Source organism: Pteropus medius, unplaced genomic scaffold, assembly GCF_902729225.1.
Source record: "Pteropus medius unplaced genomic scaffold, Ma_sr-lr_union100, whole genome shotgun sequence".
NCBI lineage: Eukaryota > Metazoa > Chordata > Mammalia > Chiroptera > Pteropodidae > Pteropus > Pteropus medius.
The window spans coordinates 2,880,982-2,904,099 of record NW_024353907.1 but is presented as its reverse complement, the minus strand read 5'-3'; the positions used below and the strand labels follow the sequence as shown (position 1 = coordinate 2,904,099).

At 33.7% G+C, this 23,118-nt stretch overlaps 1 protein-coding gene across 10 annotated transcripts in view; it reads right to left on the bottom strand.

Annotated features, from left to right (window-relative positions):
- Positions 1-23,118, bottom strand: part of KDM6A (lysine demethylase 6A) — a 197,075-nt gene that overhangs the window by 17,909 nt on the left and 156,048 nt on the right. For 9 of the 10 annotated variants that reach the window (XM_039851562.1, XM_039851566.1, XM_039851565.1 and 6 more), the window contains 9 exons: positions 19,604-19,733; positions 18,277-18,382; positions 17,450-17,655; positions 15,390-15,454; positions 15,240-15,314; positions 11,372-11,520; positions 4,655-4,769; positions 1,221-1,408; positions 96-237 (listed from right to left, as the gene is read on the bottom strand). In XM_039851562.1, coding sequence (XP_039707496.1) covers positions 96-237; positions 1,221-1,408; positions 4,655-4,769; positions 11,372-11,520; positions 15,240-15,314; positions 15,390-15,454; positions 17,450-17,655; positions 18,277-18,382; positions 19,604-19,733 — 1,176 coding nt within the window. Of the gene's footprint in view, positions 1-91; positions 238-1,220; positions 1,409-4,654; positions 4,770-11,371; positions 11,521-15,239; positions 15,315-15,389; positions 15,455-17,449; positions 17,656-18,276; positions 18,383-19,603; positions 19,734-23,118 lie in introns of those variants that run through there. The other variant, XM_039851570.1, reaches the window with a different exon arrangement.

Below are 23,118 nucleotides of genomic sequence, written 5' to 3'. Positions count from 1 at the left end.
TTGGGAGTGGGTGGGGGATGGGGGGCGGGGGTAGTATTGAATAGTTAATACTCCCCCAAAAGAGAGGGGCTACAGCAGTTTTAGAAAGCACTTACTTAATCATTTCAAAAAGCTTTGGATCTGAGACCTTGATATTTCGTGCCATATTCCAGGAAAGATGAACCATGGGTACTATTGACTTCACACTTTGCAATTTGTTCCATTCGTACCGTTCCACTGCCAATTTATACTGGCAGGCTAGGAAAAAAAAAACAGTTATAAAGCAACCCAAAGCACCAAAAAATATGAAGATAACTATTATCACCTTCTCAGGTGATATCATCAATACCAATTCTGAAAATCTTACAGAGTTTTTAAGTTTTTTGATAATTATGGTAGTAAAAGCAATCATGTAAAGAGTGCTTATTGTAACTATGTGCCAGGCATTCTGTTGAGCTATATTTATACATTATCTCACTTAATCTTCAGCATCACTTTATTAATTTTATTATCCCCATTATACAGATGAAGAAATTGAGGCCCATAGAGGTTATATAACTTGCCCAAAGTTGCAAGAACCAGGTCCTGGTCCTAACCCAGGTCTTTCTGGCTCCAAAGGCCATATTCTTAATCTTAAGTATCTACTGCCTGATGGTAGGTATACTCTGAACAGATTTTGACATAACAGAACTATTCATATAAGATACCAGATAAAAGAAAAATTTGAAAGAATAAATAACTACTCTACTTTGCTTTCTCCCATAAAGGGTTTCCTTTATAAAACAAAACCCAAGCACTCTAAAAATTATTAAAAGTATATCTTCCTCACACCCTCCACTGCATTTGTTCTTCTGCCAGCTGAAAGCAGGTTGAATGGAGCACTATGGGATGGTAGAGCATGGGTAGGGGCCCAAAATCACTGCATGAAGGAAAGCCACCCACTGACCACAAATACCCATTTTGGATTATTACATGAGGAATAATAAATGTATATTGCTTTAGAAACAAATGTACATTTTCCTTGTATATAAAGACATAAATTTGTTATTTGCTGAGATCTATAGTCTCAGATTTCTATTTGTTAACTGGAATTTAATTTCTTGCACTACAAAGGACATTTTAACTCAAGGAGACACTGTTCTTCCAATTTTCAGTGAGTTATAGTAAAAGAAAAAAAATTACACCTATCAGATAAAATCGTTTATAAATTAAACTTTTTTTTAGCATATTCTTTAAAATACCTGTAAGTGGACCAACATTCCAAGCAATGTTGTTGCACCAGCCAATAGCCTGAACCCAATGAACAGTGCCTGCATTTATCCAGACCAAATCTCCAGGTCGCTGAATAAACCTATATACTGGAACATTCGCTTCATACAGATCTTCAAGGTTGGGCCACCAAGAACCCATTAGGAAATTCAAATTATTTCTGAAATAAGAAAAAATAATGCAAATGGATGAAGTACTTTAATAAGCTCCTTATAAGATGGAAGACAATGTCAGAAGTTTTAAAAATATGTTCATTCATTTCACTGAATCTTAACTGCTGTGCAATAAGAACTGCTGCATGTAAAGTGAGTGAAATTAATTACAGTTAAGTACTGGATGACTTATCCAAAGATCAGTACTACTACCTTAAGATGATTTTTAAGATCTAAATGAAATCCAAAGCTATTTTTAAAGTAATACTTATATCCTTTAACTTTTAATTTACTTCACTAAAGCCTATTTTGGTTGAATCCTTCTCCTGTAGTACCCAGAAATCTCTAAAGGGTAAATGGAAAGTGACATTAAGTTATTTAAAACCATAAACAAAAACACTACGGCAAAAGTACTGGGAACTTTTCTTTCTGAGGGAAAGTAAAAAACAGGTGGTCTCTACTGCTATTTTGATTCCTAAGCAGCAAAGGGGGACAGGATGCCAGTCTCGTACAGTTTTAATGACTAAAACTATGCAGTTGAAAAGAACGTCATCAAAAATGAACAATCATACACATCCACAAATAACCATCATGACTTTGGAAAAGTTCTACAGATCACATTACTTTAAATCCGAACATTCTACTTCATCGTGATATAACATGAAATATATTTAAACTATATAGCAACTTTTCCTACAAAAGAATTTTACAAAATTCAATTAACTACTTTAAATTTCACATTTTAGAGAACTTACAGAGCTGAAAATGTTCCTTTCTCCTTAAGACCTAAGAAATAGCCTTCACTTTATTTCTGTGTCTTGTGCTAAAGCAGGGGTCCCCAACCCCTGGGCTGCAGATGAGTACCAGTCTATGGCCCGTTAGGAACTGGGCCACACAGCAGGAGGTGAGCGTTGGGCGAGCGAGCGAGCAAAGCTTCATATATTTGCAGCTGCTCCCCAGCACTAGCATCACCACCTCAGCTCCACCTCAGATCATCAGGCATGACAGTCTCACAGGAGCACCAGTCCCTGATGCCAAAAAGGTTAGGCACCGCCATGTTAAACGATATGATAAGGTATAACTTCAAATTATTTTCATTGGTTTAAATTTCATTCTTTGTCTAGATCGAGGGTTGGCAAATCCAGTCTACTGCCTGTTTTTGTAAATTAATTTTTTTATTAAAACACAACCAACCATGCCTTCATTTACATATTATATACATGACTGCTTATGCACTGCACTGACATAGTTGTGACAGTGACCATATGACCTTCAAAATCTAAAATATTTATCGAGACCTTTATTAAAAAAAAGCTTATACATCTTTAATCTAGATGGAATTTTAGTCTTACATTTTTCCTTAAAAAATTTAAGGCTGCACTTTAAAGTCTAGAAAAGACTTCCAATGGTAGCCTAATATCAAGGGCTAAGACTGGCTTACTATTTGTGATAAGGCAAAAAGTAGATATGGTCCAGAAAAAACTTGTCTATAAAGCAAAATATGGCTACAAAAACAAATCCTAGCTAAACTTCACCCTCATATTGCTGTCGTATAATTGGTGAAAACTTTCTATCCAAAAGCAAGCAAGCGATCAAGTAAGCAAGACCACCAAATTATCAACAAAAAAAAACCCCAAAATCAAACAAACAAAAAATCGAGCTTACAAAACCATAAGCATCCTTTTTATCATATATTCAAATGAATGGTTATTTCAAGATAAGACAGTATTTGAAGTCATAAAACAAACTTCAAGAAGTCAATTATCAGTAAATATCAAAAGCAACAATCCTTTGTGAAAAAAAATTATACTGAAATGCTGAGGTAACAAGTGCTATTTCTGTGACTTTACCTAACCCTTCATACTAACTTGATATTTTTATTATCCCAAGTTCAAGCTTTTGAGACATCACGAACCTATTCTAATTATCTTTGTTCCCAGGTTATTCCTCCATTTAGATAGGAAAAAAAAATTAAATACTAAAAATAACCAGTTTCTACTAAGAAATAATGAACATGAACCACTGTATTGCAGCTGCAACAATATACTACTATCTCAAGGTTTAAGAAATAAAAAATTTTCTGGAGCACAATGGAGATTTCCTACATGACACTGTTCTTTCTCTGCTAATACCAATACCAGGTAGCTGGTCCATAAAAGTAAATACAGATTAAAGTAGATTTTTTAATGAGGGCATTTGAAACTTTAAAATTCTACATCTTTGAGTTTCTTAAACCTATGTGTTAAATAACAAAGACAATAAAAAGTGATTTCCTTTTGCTTATATATAAGGAAATTTTGAATTAATTTTTCAACTATATTTACATTTCTTAATAAACTTAGATATCTAAAAGATTCTTTAACCCAAAATAAAAAAGAATACTATGTTAGAATGTAGAATATGTATATAATTTCTTTTCAAAATCTCTCATATGTAAATGACTTTAGTGGGTTTTTTTCCCCTTTATTGGGGTGGGAGATCAACAACGAATATATGTGTAAGTTATGTTTTTATCTATACTAATTTTCCGATGTTATTACTAAAATAGCAGACGCTTACATAATGGAGTACTTTTTTTTTTAAGAGAGTAAGTTTCCATTTAGACAAATAACTAAATTTAAACCATTGAAAACAATTCCAAGGTACTCTTTAACATAAGATAAAGAAATAAATGAAGGTTATTTCTAAGATTCTAGGAAAGAAACACTTCCACCACGTGAGTTTCTTCAATTATAAAAAACAAAATCTGAAATAGTTGATTGTATTTTACTATAAAATTCTTTTACTGGAAAAGTTGTCAAAGTAGTTTGAAAAAGAATTTATATCATGATGATATGGCAAAGAGTACTGTGTCAAGCTTGAGTTACTAACAACCTATAAGGGTGCTCAACTATAGAATTCCTTCTACTTCTAAAACTATTTACAATAAAACAAATTTTCTTGGAATACAGATCTTTCACGACCAAGTATTTATGTATCAACTGTTTAATTAGCCTAATAAATGACTCGATTTTTCTGTCCTCGTAATTTCAAGACTATTACTATTACATGAAACGGTTTTGAGACACTTTCTTAAAGTATTCGCAATAACACAAAATAATAAGTTTGGAATCAGAACATTTTAAATGAATTTTCTGCTGAATAGTAAGTGAAAACTGGTTACATGCATTAGGACATTCAGCTTAGTAAGCTGTCCTTTACAAGTACTACTTTTAAATAATTATGTTTTAAAAAAATTTAGTTTGGAAACGTACTTTTCACAGAAATCATTCAGAACACCCCAGTAACCTTCAGGAACAACAAACCATTCACAGTCACCTGGCCCAATATTTATGTTAACTGAACAGAAGTTGTTATTTTCTTGATGACCTGAAATGTAAAAAAGAAAAAATAATAATCAGCATACTGTAAATTCCATAGAAAATGTGTCTTTAGAAATGAAATATTCAACAGAGAATGCTCTAGTGGTATTCAGTTATTTAGCATTATAGCAGTTTTGTGTCGAGCCTAGTTTTAGAGCCAAGTTTGGTTAACTCTTAACTTACAGAGTTTGCCTTCCTGTGTGGAAGGCAATCTAAATCAAAGTTACAAACTTAGGTTCTAGAGCCAGGCTCCTTGGTTTAGTTACTATGTGAATCTGAGCAAGTTGCTAAATCATTCTGACTCAGTTTCCTTATATATTAGATAATAATGATTCCAAGAAATCACTGTGTTGTTTTGAGGATCAATGAAGTAATGACTGCTTCCAACAGTGCCTAATACATATTAAGTAATGCATATTAGCTATTATTGATATCATTACCACTTATTTCTTGTGAACTAACCCATACTTCTCAGAAGTCTTAATTGAACATCAGTAAAGATGCAATAAGTCTGCTTTTCAAAATGTACTGGAGCTGTGTCAACAAAAATGACAGAGCAGGAACTCTGGGGAAACTCTTCTGAAACACCAAGCAAAATAAAACAAAACAAAGAAACAGAAGTACTTGTAAAAACTGTCTGAAGCAACCTTACCAGAACTCTGAGAGACAGTCAAAGGTTACAGCAACTAAGCGAATTCTTGACCAGAAGAAAGACAACTTAAACACAGTAGGAGTTTTTTATGATACTTAAACTTACCTTATTCCCCACCCCCATCACTGGTGTGACAGTAGACTTAAAAAGAATAGTCTGAGTTCATAGTTTTAGTGTTCCTGGCTCTGGAGGGAGCAAAGTGGATATTGCTACAAACATGTACTCTGTTTTTCTGCTTTAATCTGACTGAAGTTTCCACAAAAGACTGACACAAGGGGCTAATCTTTGTTTCATGTATCTCGGAATTCTATTAGGACAAGTGTTTTGGTGGAGGAGCCTCCCCCCCAAAACACTGAGAGACAAATAAACAAGCTGATGCTACCAGAGGCAAAACAACAGCAGCAGCAATACCCAGATGGGACAAACAACAGACATCCAAAAGCCTGGGAGGAAAAGCTGGAGAGTGAGACTTGAGGGGAATAAGTGCTTTGAAAAGTTCCTGTGTATACTTCAGATTTAGAAAGCTACATGCTTACCCAGGGCAGGACATATGCTCAGAAAAAAAACCTAAGAAGACAATAAACTTTAACTTCTTTTTGATCTTTATGCTCAGTGCAAACAAGGAGGTAAAGGCTAAAAATGGAATGGCTAAGTATAGAAGGAGTGACTCAAAAGAGATGCAATCTGCAAAGATCTGGAGGATTCCTTTTTTTCATTTTCTGTTCTCCCCACCCCCACCTCCTCACCCCGCCATTTTTTCTTTTCTTTCTTTCTTCTTTTAGGCACCAGGCATTGAATGAAATTTCTGTCAGGCCACTGGCTAACTGCTCAGATAAGGGAGACTTCCCACACATGATAAAGAATACAGTCTTTGAAAAAAATAGTGTAGAAAAGTCACCAACAAATAGACAACTGTAGCCCACAATAAGCAACAACAACAAACCCTGGAGAGGGAGGGGATTCTGATTTCTATAATTACTACATTATATTATTCAAAATGTCAAATCACTAGGAGAGCACTAGCCTAAAAAAAAAAACACAAGGACTTCAGGGACCACATATAACAGAAAATATAGCCATTCAAAACATACTTAAAAAGCCAATTTTCAACAAAAAATTATGAGGCATGGAAAGAGAAGGAGGAATGAACAAACAAATAACATAACAAAAACTATTCCTGAAAGAGCACAGACATTGTACTTACTAGACACTTTAAATCAACTGTCTTAAATATGCTTAGAAAGTTAAAGGAAATGACAGACAAGAACCAAAGGAAACAAAGAGAACAATGTCTCAACAAACAGAGATTATCAATAGACATAAATTACTATAAGGAAATATAATTTTGAAGCTGAAACATGTAACTAAAATAAAAAAATTCACTAGTGGGTTTCAACAGCAGATCTGAGCAGGCTAAAGAAAGAATCAGCAAACTTATAGATAGATCAAATGAAACTATCCATTCTGAGAAGAAAACAGAATGAAGAAAAATTAACAGCATAAGAGATCTGTGGGACACCATCAAAACACTAACATAAACATGTGGGAGTCCCAAAGGAAGAGGAGAAAAGGGAGGTAAGACTATCTGAAGAAATGTTGGTTGAAAATGTCCCAAATTTGACAAAATACATGAATCTACATGTCCAGGAAGCCCAAGGAACTCCAAGAAAAACTCTAAAGAGATACACACCAAGACACATTATAATCAAACTGTAGAAAGCCAAAGAGAATCTGAAAGCAGGAAAATAGAAGTGATTTGTCACATACAAGGAATCATCAATGAAATTAATAGCTGATTTCATATCAGAAACCATGGAGGCTAGAAGGCAATGGGATAACATATTTAAATTGCTGAAAGAAAAAAAAAAACATTAACCAAGAATTTTATATCTGACAAAACTATTCTTGAAAACAAAGGAGAAACTAAAACATTCCCAGATAAACAAAAGTTGAAGGAGTTTTCATCAGTCATCTGCCCCTTAAGAAATGTTACAGAGTTTTTTAGTTTGAAAAGAAAGAACACTAGATAGTAATACAAAGCCCTATGAAGAGATAAAGAACTACAGTAAAGGTAACTACATAAGCTGGAAGACTTACATTTCCCAATTTTGAAACTTACCTCAAAGTTATAGAGATATAAATGAATGGAACAGAATCTAGATTCCAAAAATAAACTCATACATCTATGGTCAATTGATTTCCAACAAGGGTGCCAAGACCATTCAATAAAGGAAAGACAAATGGTACTGGGAGAACTGGATAGCCATATATAAAAGAACTAAGTTAGAACGTTAGCTCACACCATACACAATAATTAACTTAAAATGGATCAAAGATTTGAATTTGGCAACAGTTTCTTAGATATGACATCAAAAGCACAAAGAACAAAAGTGAAAATGAATAAACTGAACGTCAAAATTGAAAACTTTGATCAAAGTACACTATCAAGAGAGTGAAATGACAACCTACGGAGGAAATATTTGCAAATCATGTATCTGATAAGAGATTAATATCCAGTATATATAGATAACTCCTAGTGCTCAAAAACAAAAAGACAAATTATTCAATTAAAGAATGAAGAAAGGATTTGAACAGATATTTTTACAAAGGAGATATTCAAATTACCGACAAGCACATGAAAAACAAAACCACAACTGAAAAACCACTTTACATCCATTAGGTTGGCCATAATAAGATAAAAAACTAAAAGTCATCAGTGTTGGTAAAGATGTGGAAAAACTGGAACCTTACTACACTGCTGGCAGGAATGTAAAATGGTACAAGCTGCTGAGGAAAGCAGTTTGGGAGTTCCTCAAAGTTAAACATACAAATGCCATGTGACCTAGCAATTTCAATCCTAGGTATATAACCAAAAGAACTGGAAATAGGTATTCAAGCAAATATTTGTCCATGAATGTACACAGAAAAACTATTCACAACAGCTAAGAAGTGGAACAACCCAAATGCCCATCAACTGATGGATAAAAAATGTTCTATATCTATATAATGGAATATTATTCAGCCATAAAAAAATGAAACACCGATACAATGTGGATGGACCTCAAAAATATGCCAAATGAAATAGACACAAAAGGCAACATACTATATGATTCCATTAATATTAAATATCCGGGTGAATCTATAGAGCCAGAGAGCAGACTATTGTAAGACCTCACTTAATGTCACTGGTTTTTGGAACTGCGGCAAAATGACATAAAAAGAAACCATTTTTACGACAGGCTAAGTAATATGAACAAGAGTTATGACAAAACAACACTAAATGAAGTGGCATTATTTGAGGTCCTGCTGTAGTGGTTGCCATAGCAAGGGCTGAAGTAAAGAGGGAATGGGGAATGACTGCTTAATGGGTACAGGGTCTCCTTTTGGGCTAATGAAAGTGTCTTGGAACTACATAGAGGTGATGGCTACCTCAACAGTGAATAACTAAACGCAACTGAAGTGTACACTTTTATAAGGGTTAATTTTATGAGAATTTTACTTCAATAAAGAAAAATGTAGATGCTCTCACTATACCATGTGCACACCATATCCTGAGTCTTTTACATATTATAGTATAATGTGAAGATGGTACTCTTAAATACTTATAAATGTCTTACCACAGTTGGAATTACCCATGGCATAGATTCTAAAAATAATTTAGCTTTAATTAAAAATTGAGATGCTGGGACCCTACCACCTAATTAAAAATCTTTTAGGGTAGAGCCTCAGAGCATCCTATAGTTTAGAACATATATGACTGATAATAAAGTCCATTAAAGCAGGTAACATTTATTCATCTATATAACTCGAGGAACAAGTGCCCCATAAAAAAGGATTCAAAATAATTTTTAAAAAATTGAACTGAACTAACAGTTTAAGGGTCACCTATACAACATATCTTCTAAGACTGTATGTCCAGTACAATAACCACCAGAAATGTGGTTAATATAAACTGAGATGTGTGGTAACTGTAAAGTACACACTGGATTTTGAAGACTTAATATAAAAAAAAATATATGGAAAAAAATTCCAATAGTTTATACTGATTACATATTGAAATTATGATATTTGGATATACTAGGTTAAAAGTAATTCACCTATTTTGTTTTCTATTAAGATGACAACTATAAAATTTTAAATCATATATATCAATAGTCACAACCCTTTTGGCACCAGAGACCAGTGCTCCTGTGAGAATCCCATGCCTGATGGTCTGAGGTGCAGCTGAGGCGGTGATGTTAGTGCTGGGGAGCAGCTACAAATACAGATGAAGCTTTGCTCACACGCTCACTTGTCCAATGCTCACCTCCTGCTGTGTGGCCCGGTTCCTAACAGGGATTGGGGACCACTGATATATATTACTCATATGACTACCCCATAAGGGAATTCTTTAGAGAATTCTTTAAAGTTCCATAGGACATTTCTGAAAAACTAATGACTTGTATACAAACCAACAAAAAACTCAAAAGTCTAGACACACAGTGACAAAGAAGTAATCTTCTTGAATTGTAATGAAAAACCACATTTCTTATTTAAGGATATTATTGCTTAAAATAATTCAAATTGGATGAGAGACATTTTCAACTGAAATAAATCAAAATAGAACCGATCCAATACTACATATGTAAGAAAAACGAACTCCAGAAAGTTCAAATAACTTGCCCAGTATTTACATCAGTGTCTAAAGTGAGGTTAGAGTCGAGAACAGACAGGTCTGCTATTTATTCCAACTGCTTCTACTTTACCCAGCTACAGTTAAAACAATACAGAACTGGGGTTCTGATGGCCTGAGGATAAAAACTACTACAACTTCATCGTTCTAATCCTGGCTGTGTATTAGAATTCTCTGTGGAACATTTTTTAAAAATATTTAAAACTATATTGTACACCTGAAAATTATATAATATTGTATTAACCAATGTTACCCCAATGACTGGATCTCAATCTCCAGAGATTAATCAGCTCTTTTTTTAAGTTTACCAGGAGAGTCTAATGAGCAGCCAGGACTAGGAACCACTGATCTATGTTACCTAGATGCAAGCATAGGCCTACTTTGAAACAATTTTTAAGCTACTATTCATTAAACAGGTGATAAAGAAAGGAGTCTGGTTTCCAAACCGTGGCTGTTTTAAGTAGCAAACAAAAAACACCTGAGAGTCACATGCAGCTCATAGGCATTGTACAGCTGAACTTGCTATCACCAGTATCTTTCCGAATTGTTAAATATTTTGAACATCAAATTTTGAAATTTCATGTCAATCTACGGCAGCGCAGAGAAGACAATACATTAGTGTTGGACAGAATTTTAAGTCTAAAACCAGTGTAATTTTAGAAATGAAGAAAAAGATCCAGAGAAGAAATGTTGACTTGGCAAAAGTGACAAGTTTAGTTAGCAGTAAAATCCAGACTAGGGAGCAGGATGAGTCCAGTAATGTCTCTACTCATCATGTACTTTGTAATGAAACCCAGTTAGACAACTGTAACCAACACTTTCCTCTTTAAACAAAATAAAATGGAAGTGATTAGAAGATGCATTGTTCTATAAAACCGTTGTTATATACATACATATGCACTAGGTCATAATCTAAAATAGATTTCTTACTGTGATTGTATTAAAAAAAAGTTTAGAAAAACCTATATTCCATCACTCTGCAGTAGATGGGATCAACAATGGTCTTTAAGCCACAGGGACTTATTTTCCCCAGGAGGCTCCAATGTCCTCTTTTCCAGAATAAAATGCTATTGTTTGAGGGCTATTATATTTTTTAAAAAATACAAAGAAAAAAAAATCTTAATCATCTGAGCCCAGTTAAACAGTGAAATATTATAACAGGAATAATCTTTTCAGTTTCATTCACTGTAAGTGGAAAGAATCTAGTTCTCTTTTGCATATTTCACATTCTGAAAATTCTGTTTTTCAATTAATTGTAGGAGATATGTTAGCTCTTAATAGTTACCTGGTGTTCTGCTTCCTGGAACTTTCATGTATAGCTGAACTGTGTTCATGCCCAGTATGGTATGACCAACGTGGCTTAGAAGATTTCCTGCTGATACGACTCGCACAAAAGCAGGAAGTTTAGTCAGCTCAAGTAGCTGCAACTTCCACCTGCAATAAAATAATAGATCAAGAGTGAAACCCTGCTACAAATATTTGTGGAAATTAATCATTTCATTAAAAACCTCGCATTCCAATCAGAAAAACAATTAAATCTATAAATATTTTATTCTCACACTGGAATGCTTAAATTTTTCCAAAGAAAAATTCCTAACAAAAAGCATAAAAATTACTGACCAAGTAAATAAAAAACTGACTTCCAATTTTTATGATTCTTGTATAATTCTATTTTATAGAATTATATATTATTAATCAAAAGATATTACAAATAATCAAATATAATGTTATGATTATGTAATTCATATATAGTGAGGATCTTAAATTAAAATCTGTACAAGGATTTTAAGTTAAGAAAACACTTTTAGACATCAGGTCAAGATGGTGTTGTGCTTGTCTTCTCTTATAACCACATTAAAATTACAACTATTGAGAATCACTGAGATTCTAGACCTGAAATCTAGCTGAATATAAATCCTACAACTGGAGACACACAGAATAGGCTACCTTGAGAGTGGTAGGAGGTGTAGAGACGTGAAATGAACTGGTCCTACAGCTGAGTGTGGCGTTTAAAAATTGGAAGAGATAATCAGAAGGGATATCTTGGCTGCAGAGGTCCCCTCAAAGGAGCAAGGGGTCCTAGTCCCACACAGGGCCCCCAGCCCAAGGTTCCAGTGCTGGAAAGAGAAATCCCTACAACCTCTGGCTGTGAAAACCAGCAGAGATGTGGCTAAGTAAGATGGAGGACAGAAGAGTCACAGATGTTCCTCTTGAGAAGCCCAAGCATGAACCTATTCGTTGACAGACTCACTCACTCTGAGATCCAGCCCTGGGGCAGCAGCTCAAAAGTCACCAGGGACATATGGGGAGGAATTGAATTGTCTGGCTTCTGGGTGAGGGCTGGAGGGATACCTTTCTCCTAGACAGAATTTCTGGTAGAAGCTACTGTCCCTTAGTTGAGCCCTCACCACTCCAGACCTCCAAATGCCATATCTGAGTCTCCAACAACCTAGGTAACACAGGTTGCCCTGCCCAGGTGATTCCCTGATAACCCACCCCATCTGACGTATGGGCCAAGCCAAGCTATTTCCAGTGGCTTTTCCATGCAACTGGCCTGTCTTGGCTCATGCTGTGTATTTTCCTAAAATCTCTCCAAGAGTCACAAAATCTAAAAACAAGCAACATCTGGCCTTGGTGTGTCCTGTGCCTCTTGCTGAACAGCTTAAAACTCAGCACTAGAGGCAGCCAGCTATGGTTTGAAGCTTGGTTTTTTTGAGGCAAATCCAAGCCCAGCATGGGTGGCAGCCATCTGTAAATTGCTTGGTGGCTCATACCAGGTGGCCCTGGGGCCAGCATTCCAGGTAACCAGCTTGGGTCTGAGCCAGAGGATGACTCGTCCAAAGGGCAGACTGGGCAGCCACAACAGCCCTACTAAAGCAAATCTTGCTCCTGCTCCATATGGTCAGCCCCTGCACAACAGCTACTCCACTGTAGTCAAGGCCAGTCCTCACAACAAATCAACCCATGAGCCAATCCCTCCCACTGATGTGCCAATAGCAACCAAGGCTCAGCTACAACAGAAGGGCATGAACAACTCATACAAGGTACATACCTAGAACACTCAGCTCAGGTGACCAGGGAGACTGGGTCCCACAGGACACCTACTACATAAGGCTACTCTACTAAGACCAGAAGACCTAGCAGCTCTACCTAATACATAGAAACAAACATAGGGAGGAGACAAAGTGGGGAGACAAAGAAACATGTCCCAAATGAAAGAATAGAACAAAGCTCCAGAAAGAGAACTCAAATAAAATGATAAGCAATCTACCAAATGCAGAGTTCAAAGCACTGTAACAGGGATGTTCAACAAACTCAGTGAGAACTTAAACAAAGAGAGAGAAAACATACAAATTGAGATAGAAAACATAAAGAACCAAAAAGAAATGAAGAATACAATAACTAAAATGAAGAAATGAAGAATATATTTCAGGAAATCAATAGTAGATTAGATGAAGCAGAGGATCGAATCAGCAATTTGGAAGATAAGGTAGCAGAAAACACCCAATTAGAACAGGAAAAAAGAACCCAATAAAATAACAGGCCTCTGGGACAACATCAAATGTACCAGCATTTGCATTATACAGGTACCAGAAGGAAAAAAGAGAGAGCAAGGAATTGAAAATCAAGTTCAAGAAGTAACAACTGTAAACTTTCCTAACCTTGTGAAGGAAATAAACATACAAGCCTGGGAAGCACAGAGGGTCCCAAACAATATCAACCCAAAGAGGCCTATACCATGACACATGATAATGAAAATGCCAAAGGTTAAAGACAAAAAGAGAATCATAAGAGTATCCAAGAGAAAAGCAGTTAGTTACCTACAAGGGAGCTCCCATAAGACTGTAAGCTGATTTCTCAACAGAATCTTTGCAGGCCAGAACGGATGGGCATGAAGTATTCAAAGTGATGAAAAGGAAAGATCTACAACCAACATTACTGTACTCAGCAAAGCTATCATTTAGAATTGAAGGACAGATAAAAAGCTTCCCAAATAAGTAAAAACTAAAGGCGTTCATCTACCCCAAGCCAGTATTTACAGGAAATGTTGGAGAGACTTTTTAAGGAAGAAAAAGAAAAAAAAAATTAAAAATATGAATAATAAAATGGCAATAACTACATATCTATCAACAATCACTTTAAATGTATATGATTAAGGGCTCCAATCAAAGATAGGTTGGCTGAATGGATAAGAAGACAAGACCTTTACATATGCTGCCTACAAGAGACTCACTGCAGATCATGTAAAGGAATAAAAAAAGAAGTTTCATAAAAATGGAAACAAAGAAAAAACCTGGGGTAGCAATACTTATGCCAGACAAAATAGACTTTAAAACAAAGGCTATAACAAGAGACAAAGAAGGACGCAGTAATAACACTTCTAGGTATTTATCTGAACAAACCCAAGATACTACTTCGAAGGGACACGTGAATCTGTATGTTCATTGTAGCATTATTTACAACAGACAAGATATGGAGGCTACCTTGGCGTCCATCAATGGACAAAGAGGTGGCACATATATACAACAGAATATTACTCAGTCATAAAAAAAAGAATGAAATCTTGCCATGTTCAACAACATGGATAGACCTAAAGGGTACTGTGCTGAATAGAGTCAGTCAGAGAAAGACAAATGCCATATGATTTCACTTATATGTGAAATCTAAAGAACAAAACAAACAAACAAAACAGAAACAGACTCATAGATACAGGGAAAATTCTGATGGTTGCCAGATGGTAGGGGGTTGGGGGAAGGCGGTGAAAAGGGGGAAGGAATTAAGCAGTACCAACTGGCAGTTACAAAAGCGTCACTGGGATGTAAAGTATAGCATAAGGAATATAGTCATTAATACTGTAATAACTATGTATGGTGTCAGATAGGTACTAAATATATCAGGGTGATGTCTTTATAAGTAATATAAATATCTAATCACTATATTGTACACCTGAAAGTAATATAGCATATGCCAACTGTAATTAAATAATAAATTATTTAAAAATATTTTAATTGTAAAACTTAGCAAAAATAATTTAGCTAAAATATATATCAATTTAGAGAAGTGACAAGGAATAAAATAGAAGAAATTGTAGACAATTCTCAATCTTGCAACAGAACTCTTTGCTTCAGTTCACATAATGACTACAAACTTACTTTTTGTCATCAGACAGGTCAATGTTGGTCCCAAACTTTATGGTCTTAAAGGGTCCTTTCCTCCTTCTCCCAGAACTTCAAATAGAGAGACAATGTTAGAAACATGCCTTTTAATCAGAAATACTAAGTGGACAATTAAAAATAACGTACTTATCTGAAGATGTAGATTCATTATCGGAGTGTTCTTTATGGTGACTTCTTTTCTCGTTTTCTTCCTATAGATCAAGCAAAAGCATTTTAGCTTAGTATTCTACAAGCAGCTATCCTTTCCATCATACAATGAAAAGTTTACAATTAGGTTGGATACTATCTATGTTTTGAAACTAAGTTTTTATAGCCTCTTTCACATGAAAATTTCTTCAAAGACCACATTAAATAATCACCCAAGAAAAGTCAATTGTATCCATCCATCTCTATCAGCCACAATTTTTTCCCTGAGTTCTTAACAACATATTTCTATAAGGGGAAAAAAAACCCTACAGATTCTCATTCTTGCCCCATTTTTCCAGAGGAGAGAAAATTTAAGTAAAGTTGAGAGACTTAAGAAGTATCGATATTGATTATAAAATTTCTAAACTAGCAGAGGTACAGGCATGTGTATATGCAGCTATATATGTATAAGGTGGAAGTTATGAAGTTCTCTATTCTTTATTGGACAAATTTAAGGTCTTCCTGGGCTAAATTATTTTTCCACAATGAATTATACATGAATAATAGAACATTTACAACATTAGTAAGGAAATAAAGTATTAGATAAATATAGGTGCTTTTCAATGCAAATATCACTATTATTTACAATTTTTGTATCACAGACATAGTATTTTATAACACTGTCCTATGATTTCTGAGTTAGCAATATTTAGTGACATTTTGGTCTCCCTCCCTTTAAATGTACAGATTTTTTAACATGTGGTAAGTTTTTCATACACATTTGTGCCTCCAAAGCACACAAAAAGTCATCCTTTCTTTGGTTATGGATCCATTCCCACTTAAATAGTCTGCTTCTTATCGTTGCTTTTCAACTCTTCCTCCAAATTTTCCTTTGAAGATCTATGAATCCTGCTTATTATCTATTCTATTCTGACCATAATACTGCCATATAGTTGAACTATCTTGAAAGTTTGAACTATGGAGAATGAATTCACTGCAACTCATGAAAGTTGCAGGACAGTTTTTATTAGGTGAATTTCTCTGCAAGATATAAGAAGTAGTAGAGAGAAAGAAACACAAGTATATAATTTATAGGTATAAATGTTGCCTTCATCGAAAGCATGAACTCAGGGAAGAACTTGAAACAGATATAAACAAATCTAATGAATTACAAATTAAAGACCTCCAGGCATATATTAAGTTTTAGCAGTAGAGTATGTACAGATAAGTATTTGAGTAATACATTTAATAAACTAATTTTTGTAAATGTTTTATCGTCATTTTGTGGGAGAATTCACGAAGTTCTCACTACATTGCTAAAGAATTTTAGTAATGCTTCATTGCTGAAAGGCTTATGAGTCTTTTAATAATAATACTCTGATTAGTTTTCAAAGTTTTGTTTTTCAATTTTCCATATATTTTAAAACATGTTGCTCCCTCAGTTTTCTCTGAGACTGAGATTGGTAAGAATACCACTAATGCTTCCTGGAAGAGCTATCTATCAGATAAGACTAACCTGGTAGAGGAGAATAATGGGAAGCCACAAGACTAGGAATTGTGCAAGTATAAAGCATATTTAAGACTTAATTTGTCTTCTAGTATCAGTGCTTCTCAATCAGGGGTAATTTTGCCCTCCAGGGGACATTTAGCATGTTCGGAGACATTTTTGATTGTCACAACTGGGGTAAGGATAAGGGGTGTGCTAAGAGTATCTGAATCTAAGTGGGCAGAGGCCAGGGATGCTACTAAACATCCTACAATACAAAGGCGAACATCCCACAACTAAGAATTGTCCAATCCAAAATGTCAGTAATACAAAGTTTAAGAAACCCTGCTCTAAACAAAAATGTCCCAGAAATGAGAAAGACATCTCACTAGATAGTAATAATATCTACTTTATCAACCTATAGGTTTTGACTTTATTAAGAGCAAACTGTATAGCAGTTATAAAGTATTCTCATTAACTATAAAATAATAAGATGCTTACAAAAGTAATGTACTCTTTCAAAGTAAATAAAATATCTCCAAAATAAAATAATCTTCAGGAAATAAATACTTACTCTCAGTGATTCCTGGAAGGAGGAGGCCTGGTACTGTGCGTATTTAGCAATTGTAGTATGAGACCGATTACTTTCACAATGCCAGATTTTCTTCATTCCAGTGGGATCCCAGTTTTCATCTGCTGGCTGTAACAACTGTGTCCTCACTTCTACCATATGTTCATTGTTAGCTTCCACCAAAGTTTTGGTAGAAAAAAGTCCCAGGTCTTCATAAATAAATAAATTTAGTTAATACATAAAATTATATTTGGATAACATTTTTAAAGTGTTTTTTTTTTTTTACTTAAGAAAAGGAAAATGTTTTATGGTGCTGCATCATACAAACTAGCTAGGGCCTCCACACCCCTGGGCTTCATGTCAGGTTTCTACAACCATATACTGAAGCCCTGGACCTATTTGTCATGTCACCAACACAGGTGGAATCAAGGGGCCAGAGACTGACATTTTATTTATTGAATTAATTTCTGCAAATGCCAAGAAATAGTTAGGAGGCAATTGTAATTGTAGCATCAAATTTTACCTATATATTTGCTAAAAATTTCTTCTATCAGTCAACCTAAATCATAATTATAATTATATAATTTGACCAAAATAAATTTAAAAACCATCAGTAAATTGCAGGTAACCAGTATCATCATTATACCTTCACGTTATGGATTAAAGAAGTGAGACACTGACACTGACACACACACACTCTTGCAGCCAGGAAAATATGAAAATGTGAAAAACTGAAAAAATAAATAGAAATAAGTTTCTGCTCATGCTCTAAAAGTTAATAGGTAGCAAAAGAAATACACAATCTTTTCTTTTTTCTTATTAAAGCTTACCCAACTTAAGAGCTCCAGCAAGGCCACGTATTACTGTAACAGGGTTGTTTGGATTTGTACAAAATTGATGTAATGGAGGAAAGAAAGCATCACGTTTATTTTCCAACTGTAAAATTAAAACACATGGTTAGAACTCTAGAAAACAGACCTTTTATTTAAATATTATATCAAATTCATAATTATTACTATTTAAATAATGTATCCCATGTGCTGCTGTTTCTACTTTATATTTTACAGCACTTTATCGCTATGTATTTTGATACTAATTGTAATTAGATATAATCACATACAAAATATGTGGGAGAAATAAAATAAAGTGGTGGTTACCAGTAGCTGGGGAGACCATGGAAAAGGGAGTTGTTTTTAAATGGGTATAGAATTTCAGATTTGCAAGATAAAGTTCTGGAGAGCTGTCTTGCAACCATGAGAATACACTTAAAACTACTGAACTTAAAAATGGTGAAGATGGTAAATTTTATGTTATATGGTTTTTTTAATCACAAAAAGAAAAAATCAAAATGTTCTTTTAAAATATTACCAAAATGAAAGCAGGTTGAAGACCTGTAAAAGATAAATCTTAATTTTACATTTCCTCTGCCTCAGACCTCAGTTTAAAAAAAGTTTTATTATAGTTCTATCTCAGTGCTTCCCTTACATACTAAAGGATGAATAAATACTGGTTGAAGGAAGGATTAATATGGTAATATGTGGCCTCTAAAGACAAAAACAGGGCCAAATCTCTAAAAAAACAAACTTTATAGTTTAAATTTTTTTCATTTGGGATAGAAATAGGAGGATGGAAGAAGTAAATGGGGTAGGAGAAAGTATTTGGGAGACGTATTAAAAAAAAAAAAGAGTTGCTTTGACTGAACTTTTAACTTCCTATATTAGAAGTCTAAAAGTCCATAAAGTAAACTTAATATTCAGTTTTAAATAATTTATTAAGCTTTTTAATGATATATCTATTACCGCATATTATGTTCTCACTTTTGAAGGTAAATAATATGTTTCTTAGATGTATAAAAACAGAATGAATGTTCATACAACTAGTAGAATGCAGATTTAAAACCCTGCTTGCTCAAAACTGGGGGCAGTAAAATGTATTTCTCACTACACTAATCACAGTTAACAGCAGAGAAGGCACATTTTAAATGAAATTACAAAATCTTTTTGAATACATCTTTTCTTCCACCCAAAACACTCAAGCTTCTGCCAATATTTTAATATTTCCTAAAGAGCATCCATATTGATTTAAAGCAAGATCTTATGAAAGACAGGTAGATTCAAGCACTGGTTTATTTCTTCTAGTCAGTCAATTCAGACTCACATAAATACTAGGTGTAGGTGGATTCAACTTGTCCTTTGGCAAGGGAGGGTATGGTGAAGATGGTGGTCTTGGAGGCGGACACTTATCCAGTAAAATGCTACTGTTAGATAAGCCATTTTTACCTAGATTCCTTAAAAAAAAAAAAGAAAAAGAAAAAAAAGAAAAAAAGAAAAAGAAAAAAAGGGATAACAAATCAATTGTACATTTATTTAAAAAACAGAATAAAAAATCCTGAATTAAATCCTAATTAAATTATACAAATTCATGCAATTTGGATCAGCAAAAAACTAAGAATTATTAATTTCAGCAAATACTTGATTCCTGTATCTTCCATTGAAGAAAATAAAAAAGATACTAAAATACATAAATTATTGATGACGGTCCTTATTTCGCTTGTTAATTTTCCAATTTAAGTTTTCACTGAAGAACACACTCCAATTTCCTCTCCGCCATCTTCCACCATCAGATTTTTTCCCCATTAAACGTTAAAACAATAACTTGACCAAAAATGGTCTAGATAATAGTAAAAACAGATATGCGTCTCTTCTTATCATATCAGCAATTATAACCAGAATATCTTAGTGACAATTCTCAAACCTGAAAAGACCTTTACCATACTTTTCTCAAATCTGGAAAGAATTTTCTGTGTAACTCCTTGACTAATAAAATTTAGAAAGACTCCAATCTACTAAATTTACAGCAAATCATACCAATTTTTAAAATGAGGTCTATAGTTGCTACCCATTCTTTGACATTCTATAATTATTACTGACTAATTTCTGGAGTTTATTTTCCTTTAATGAAGGTATTATGTATTATGTTTGTTAATTTGTAAATTCTTAATTTATGGTACAGTTATTCATAAATTGTAATTTAGTCTAAGGAAAAAAAAGATATTTCCAATTTTTTAAAGTCTCTACCCAACTCAGAAAAATCAGCAAGACAATCTCGAGCTTTCAAATCATTCCAGGTTAACTAACCTACCATTCCAATTATTGTAAGTTCAAAAATAACCAATTAAACATCAAGTACTCTTAACATTAAAATTTCAGATAAGAATTTGAAAATTGTAATTATGGCAGGGAGTTAAAAATGTATTAATTTTACTTACTGATGAATTAGCAATTTTTCATCATAAATTATAGAATAATACAGGATGAAACAAAATTAATTTTCCTTATTTTGCCATTTTTCCTAAACTGAAAAAACCTTACAAATCAGCCTGTATGGTTGGCACTAATGAAAAGTAAGGCTTCAAATTCAACTGCTACAACCCTTTTGAGATATTACAACTAATTAGCATTATAGTGTCACTTTTTTAATTTTCTCAATTACAACTCCAAGTAAAAATACAAGAGGTTCATAGCAAGTCTCAAAGAAATGAATTAAGTTAAAAATAACTGACATTTTTTTTTAAGTATGTGAATTAGTTAATTGAAGTGAAATTTTTATGTTCAAGTAATAATTAAGGTTCCAGGTTAAATAAATGACTCTTTTACTCAATACCAGTTTTCTATAAAGCATGAGTGTCTTGTACATTTAAAAACAGACATGATACATTTAAGCCTTTAAATTTAGGTATAAAATTGGTACTAATTTATAAACTCTATGGAAGTAGAAAATACTTGACTGAGACTGGAAAATAAACAATTCAAGCAGTATCATTAAACCAGTGCAAGAAAAAGCTAATTCACTTACAATATCCACATAAATCATTAGTTTTCAAGCTGAATTGTGTAACTGCCACAATTTAACTTTGGAATTTAAACAAAATATGACTCTGAATAGATAAAATTTGTTTCTCAGAATAGGGGATAGACGACGTACTGTATAGTAAATGATTAATATTTTAAAGAACTAGAAGATAGGAACCAAGTATTAAAACTGTAGCATAAAAGACTATTTCATACTCATTAAACGTGGCACCAAAATTTAAGTTTCTCCAACATTCTGGAGAGATGAGACTAGAAATCAGGGTTTGCTAGATTAGCAGAATTTTTGTCTCCATCATTTCTATAGTTCTCTATCAATTAAAAAAAAAGGCAAATGGGAAAGGAAAACAATGAAAAGTGTAGCTGCCTTTATTTTAAAATAGAAAAGAAAAAGGTGAGGCATGACTAAGGGAGCTGATATGATTCAACTGAATGCTACAATTACAACTTTAAACCATAAAAGTAGCAAAGGTATTGTAACTGCCTTCTGATGTATCACACTGACCACTGCAACACTAAGATTAACCAAACAAGAGTCAGATTAAAAATAACCAACACTTTAAAAACTCACTATGTAAAAATAAGAGGATAGTCAGAATAAACCATGCAATCGAATTATATCAAGCAGTTTTTTATTGTATTTCAAACATTGACTCCCTATTTAGGTCAAGTCTAAAACAAATAGGAATTTCTCTGAAGGAACTGGTGTATGTAGTTGTCTATAATAGTGACTATAAGGTTTTTTCACTTCAAATACATTTATCAATCCTAATGCAAAGGACGGAGTTGTGGATAACAGGAATAGATTTTATCTTCTGAACATGTAAGTGTCCAACGCTGTTTATAATACTTCAAGCCAAATAATGAAACTTTACTGTAACAATCCAAAGTGGAGAAAAGCATTTACGTTGATTATCCCATTTTAAATCCTTTTCTCTGAAACTCCATGAGCAAAGTTCAATAGGAGGAAATTACTCACAGCCCAATTATTTAAAATATTGGCTTAAACTTACTTTCAAATTTACCCACATCCTTTGGTAGAAAAATGAAAAAGTGCTCTGTAGGTAAAATGATCTAAGCTTTAATTATCTTTGGATACGAAGTGCCTAGACTAGAGACATTTCTTGCACCTATGTCACTTTTCCCTTCTGAGTTCTGGACTCCTGCCTAGCTAGCGCAGGACACTATCAACAAACAGAAATGGCAAACAACATGACATCTATCATTTGCCATCTTGACTTTTTCTCTAAGCCTCATAAGATTTTTATCATCAATTTATCAGAGCTTTTTTTGTCTCTTCATTAATAAACTGAGGCCTAGCTTCACTGAAATAACCCAAGCAATCCCAGGGGTCTATAATGTTTTGATATATCTAGCTACTTACAAGATACACACATCCATATACATATATACACACACACACATACATACATATATATATATATATGAGTGTGTGTATTTATACATACAGTTTGTATGTAATAAGGCAAAATTGTCTTATTTAAGAGTTAAAAGCTGACCATAAAACTGTAAGAATGTAATTAAAAATTCTGAAGTGAATGTTTATATATACCTCAAAACTGAGATGGAAGATAAGATAATCGTTATTAAGAAACACAATCACACCTAGGTATCCACGGCATAAGACTTTATTCTTGAAAATTTATGGTAACTGCTACTGTAAACTGTTTATAACTTTCACTTCCATGGACCTCTTTCTGACAGCAATCCTCCAGGTCTCTTAAGTCCCTTAAGGTCTATGCTGTTTATTAGTTTTGGACTTCTAAATTTTTCCCCATTTTC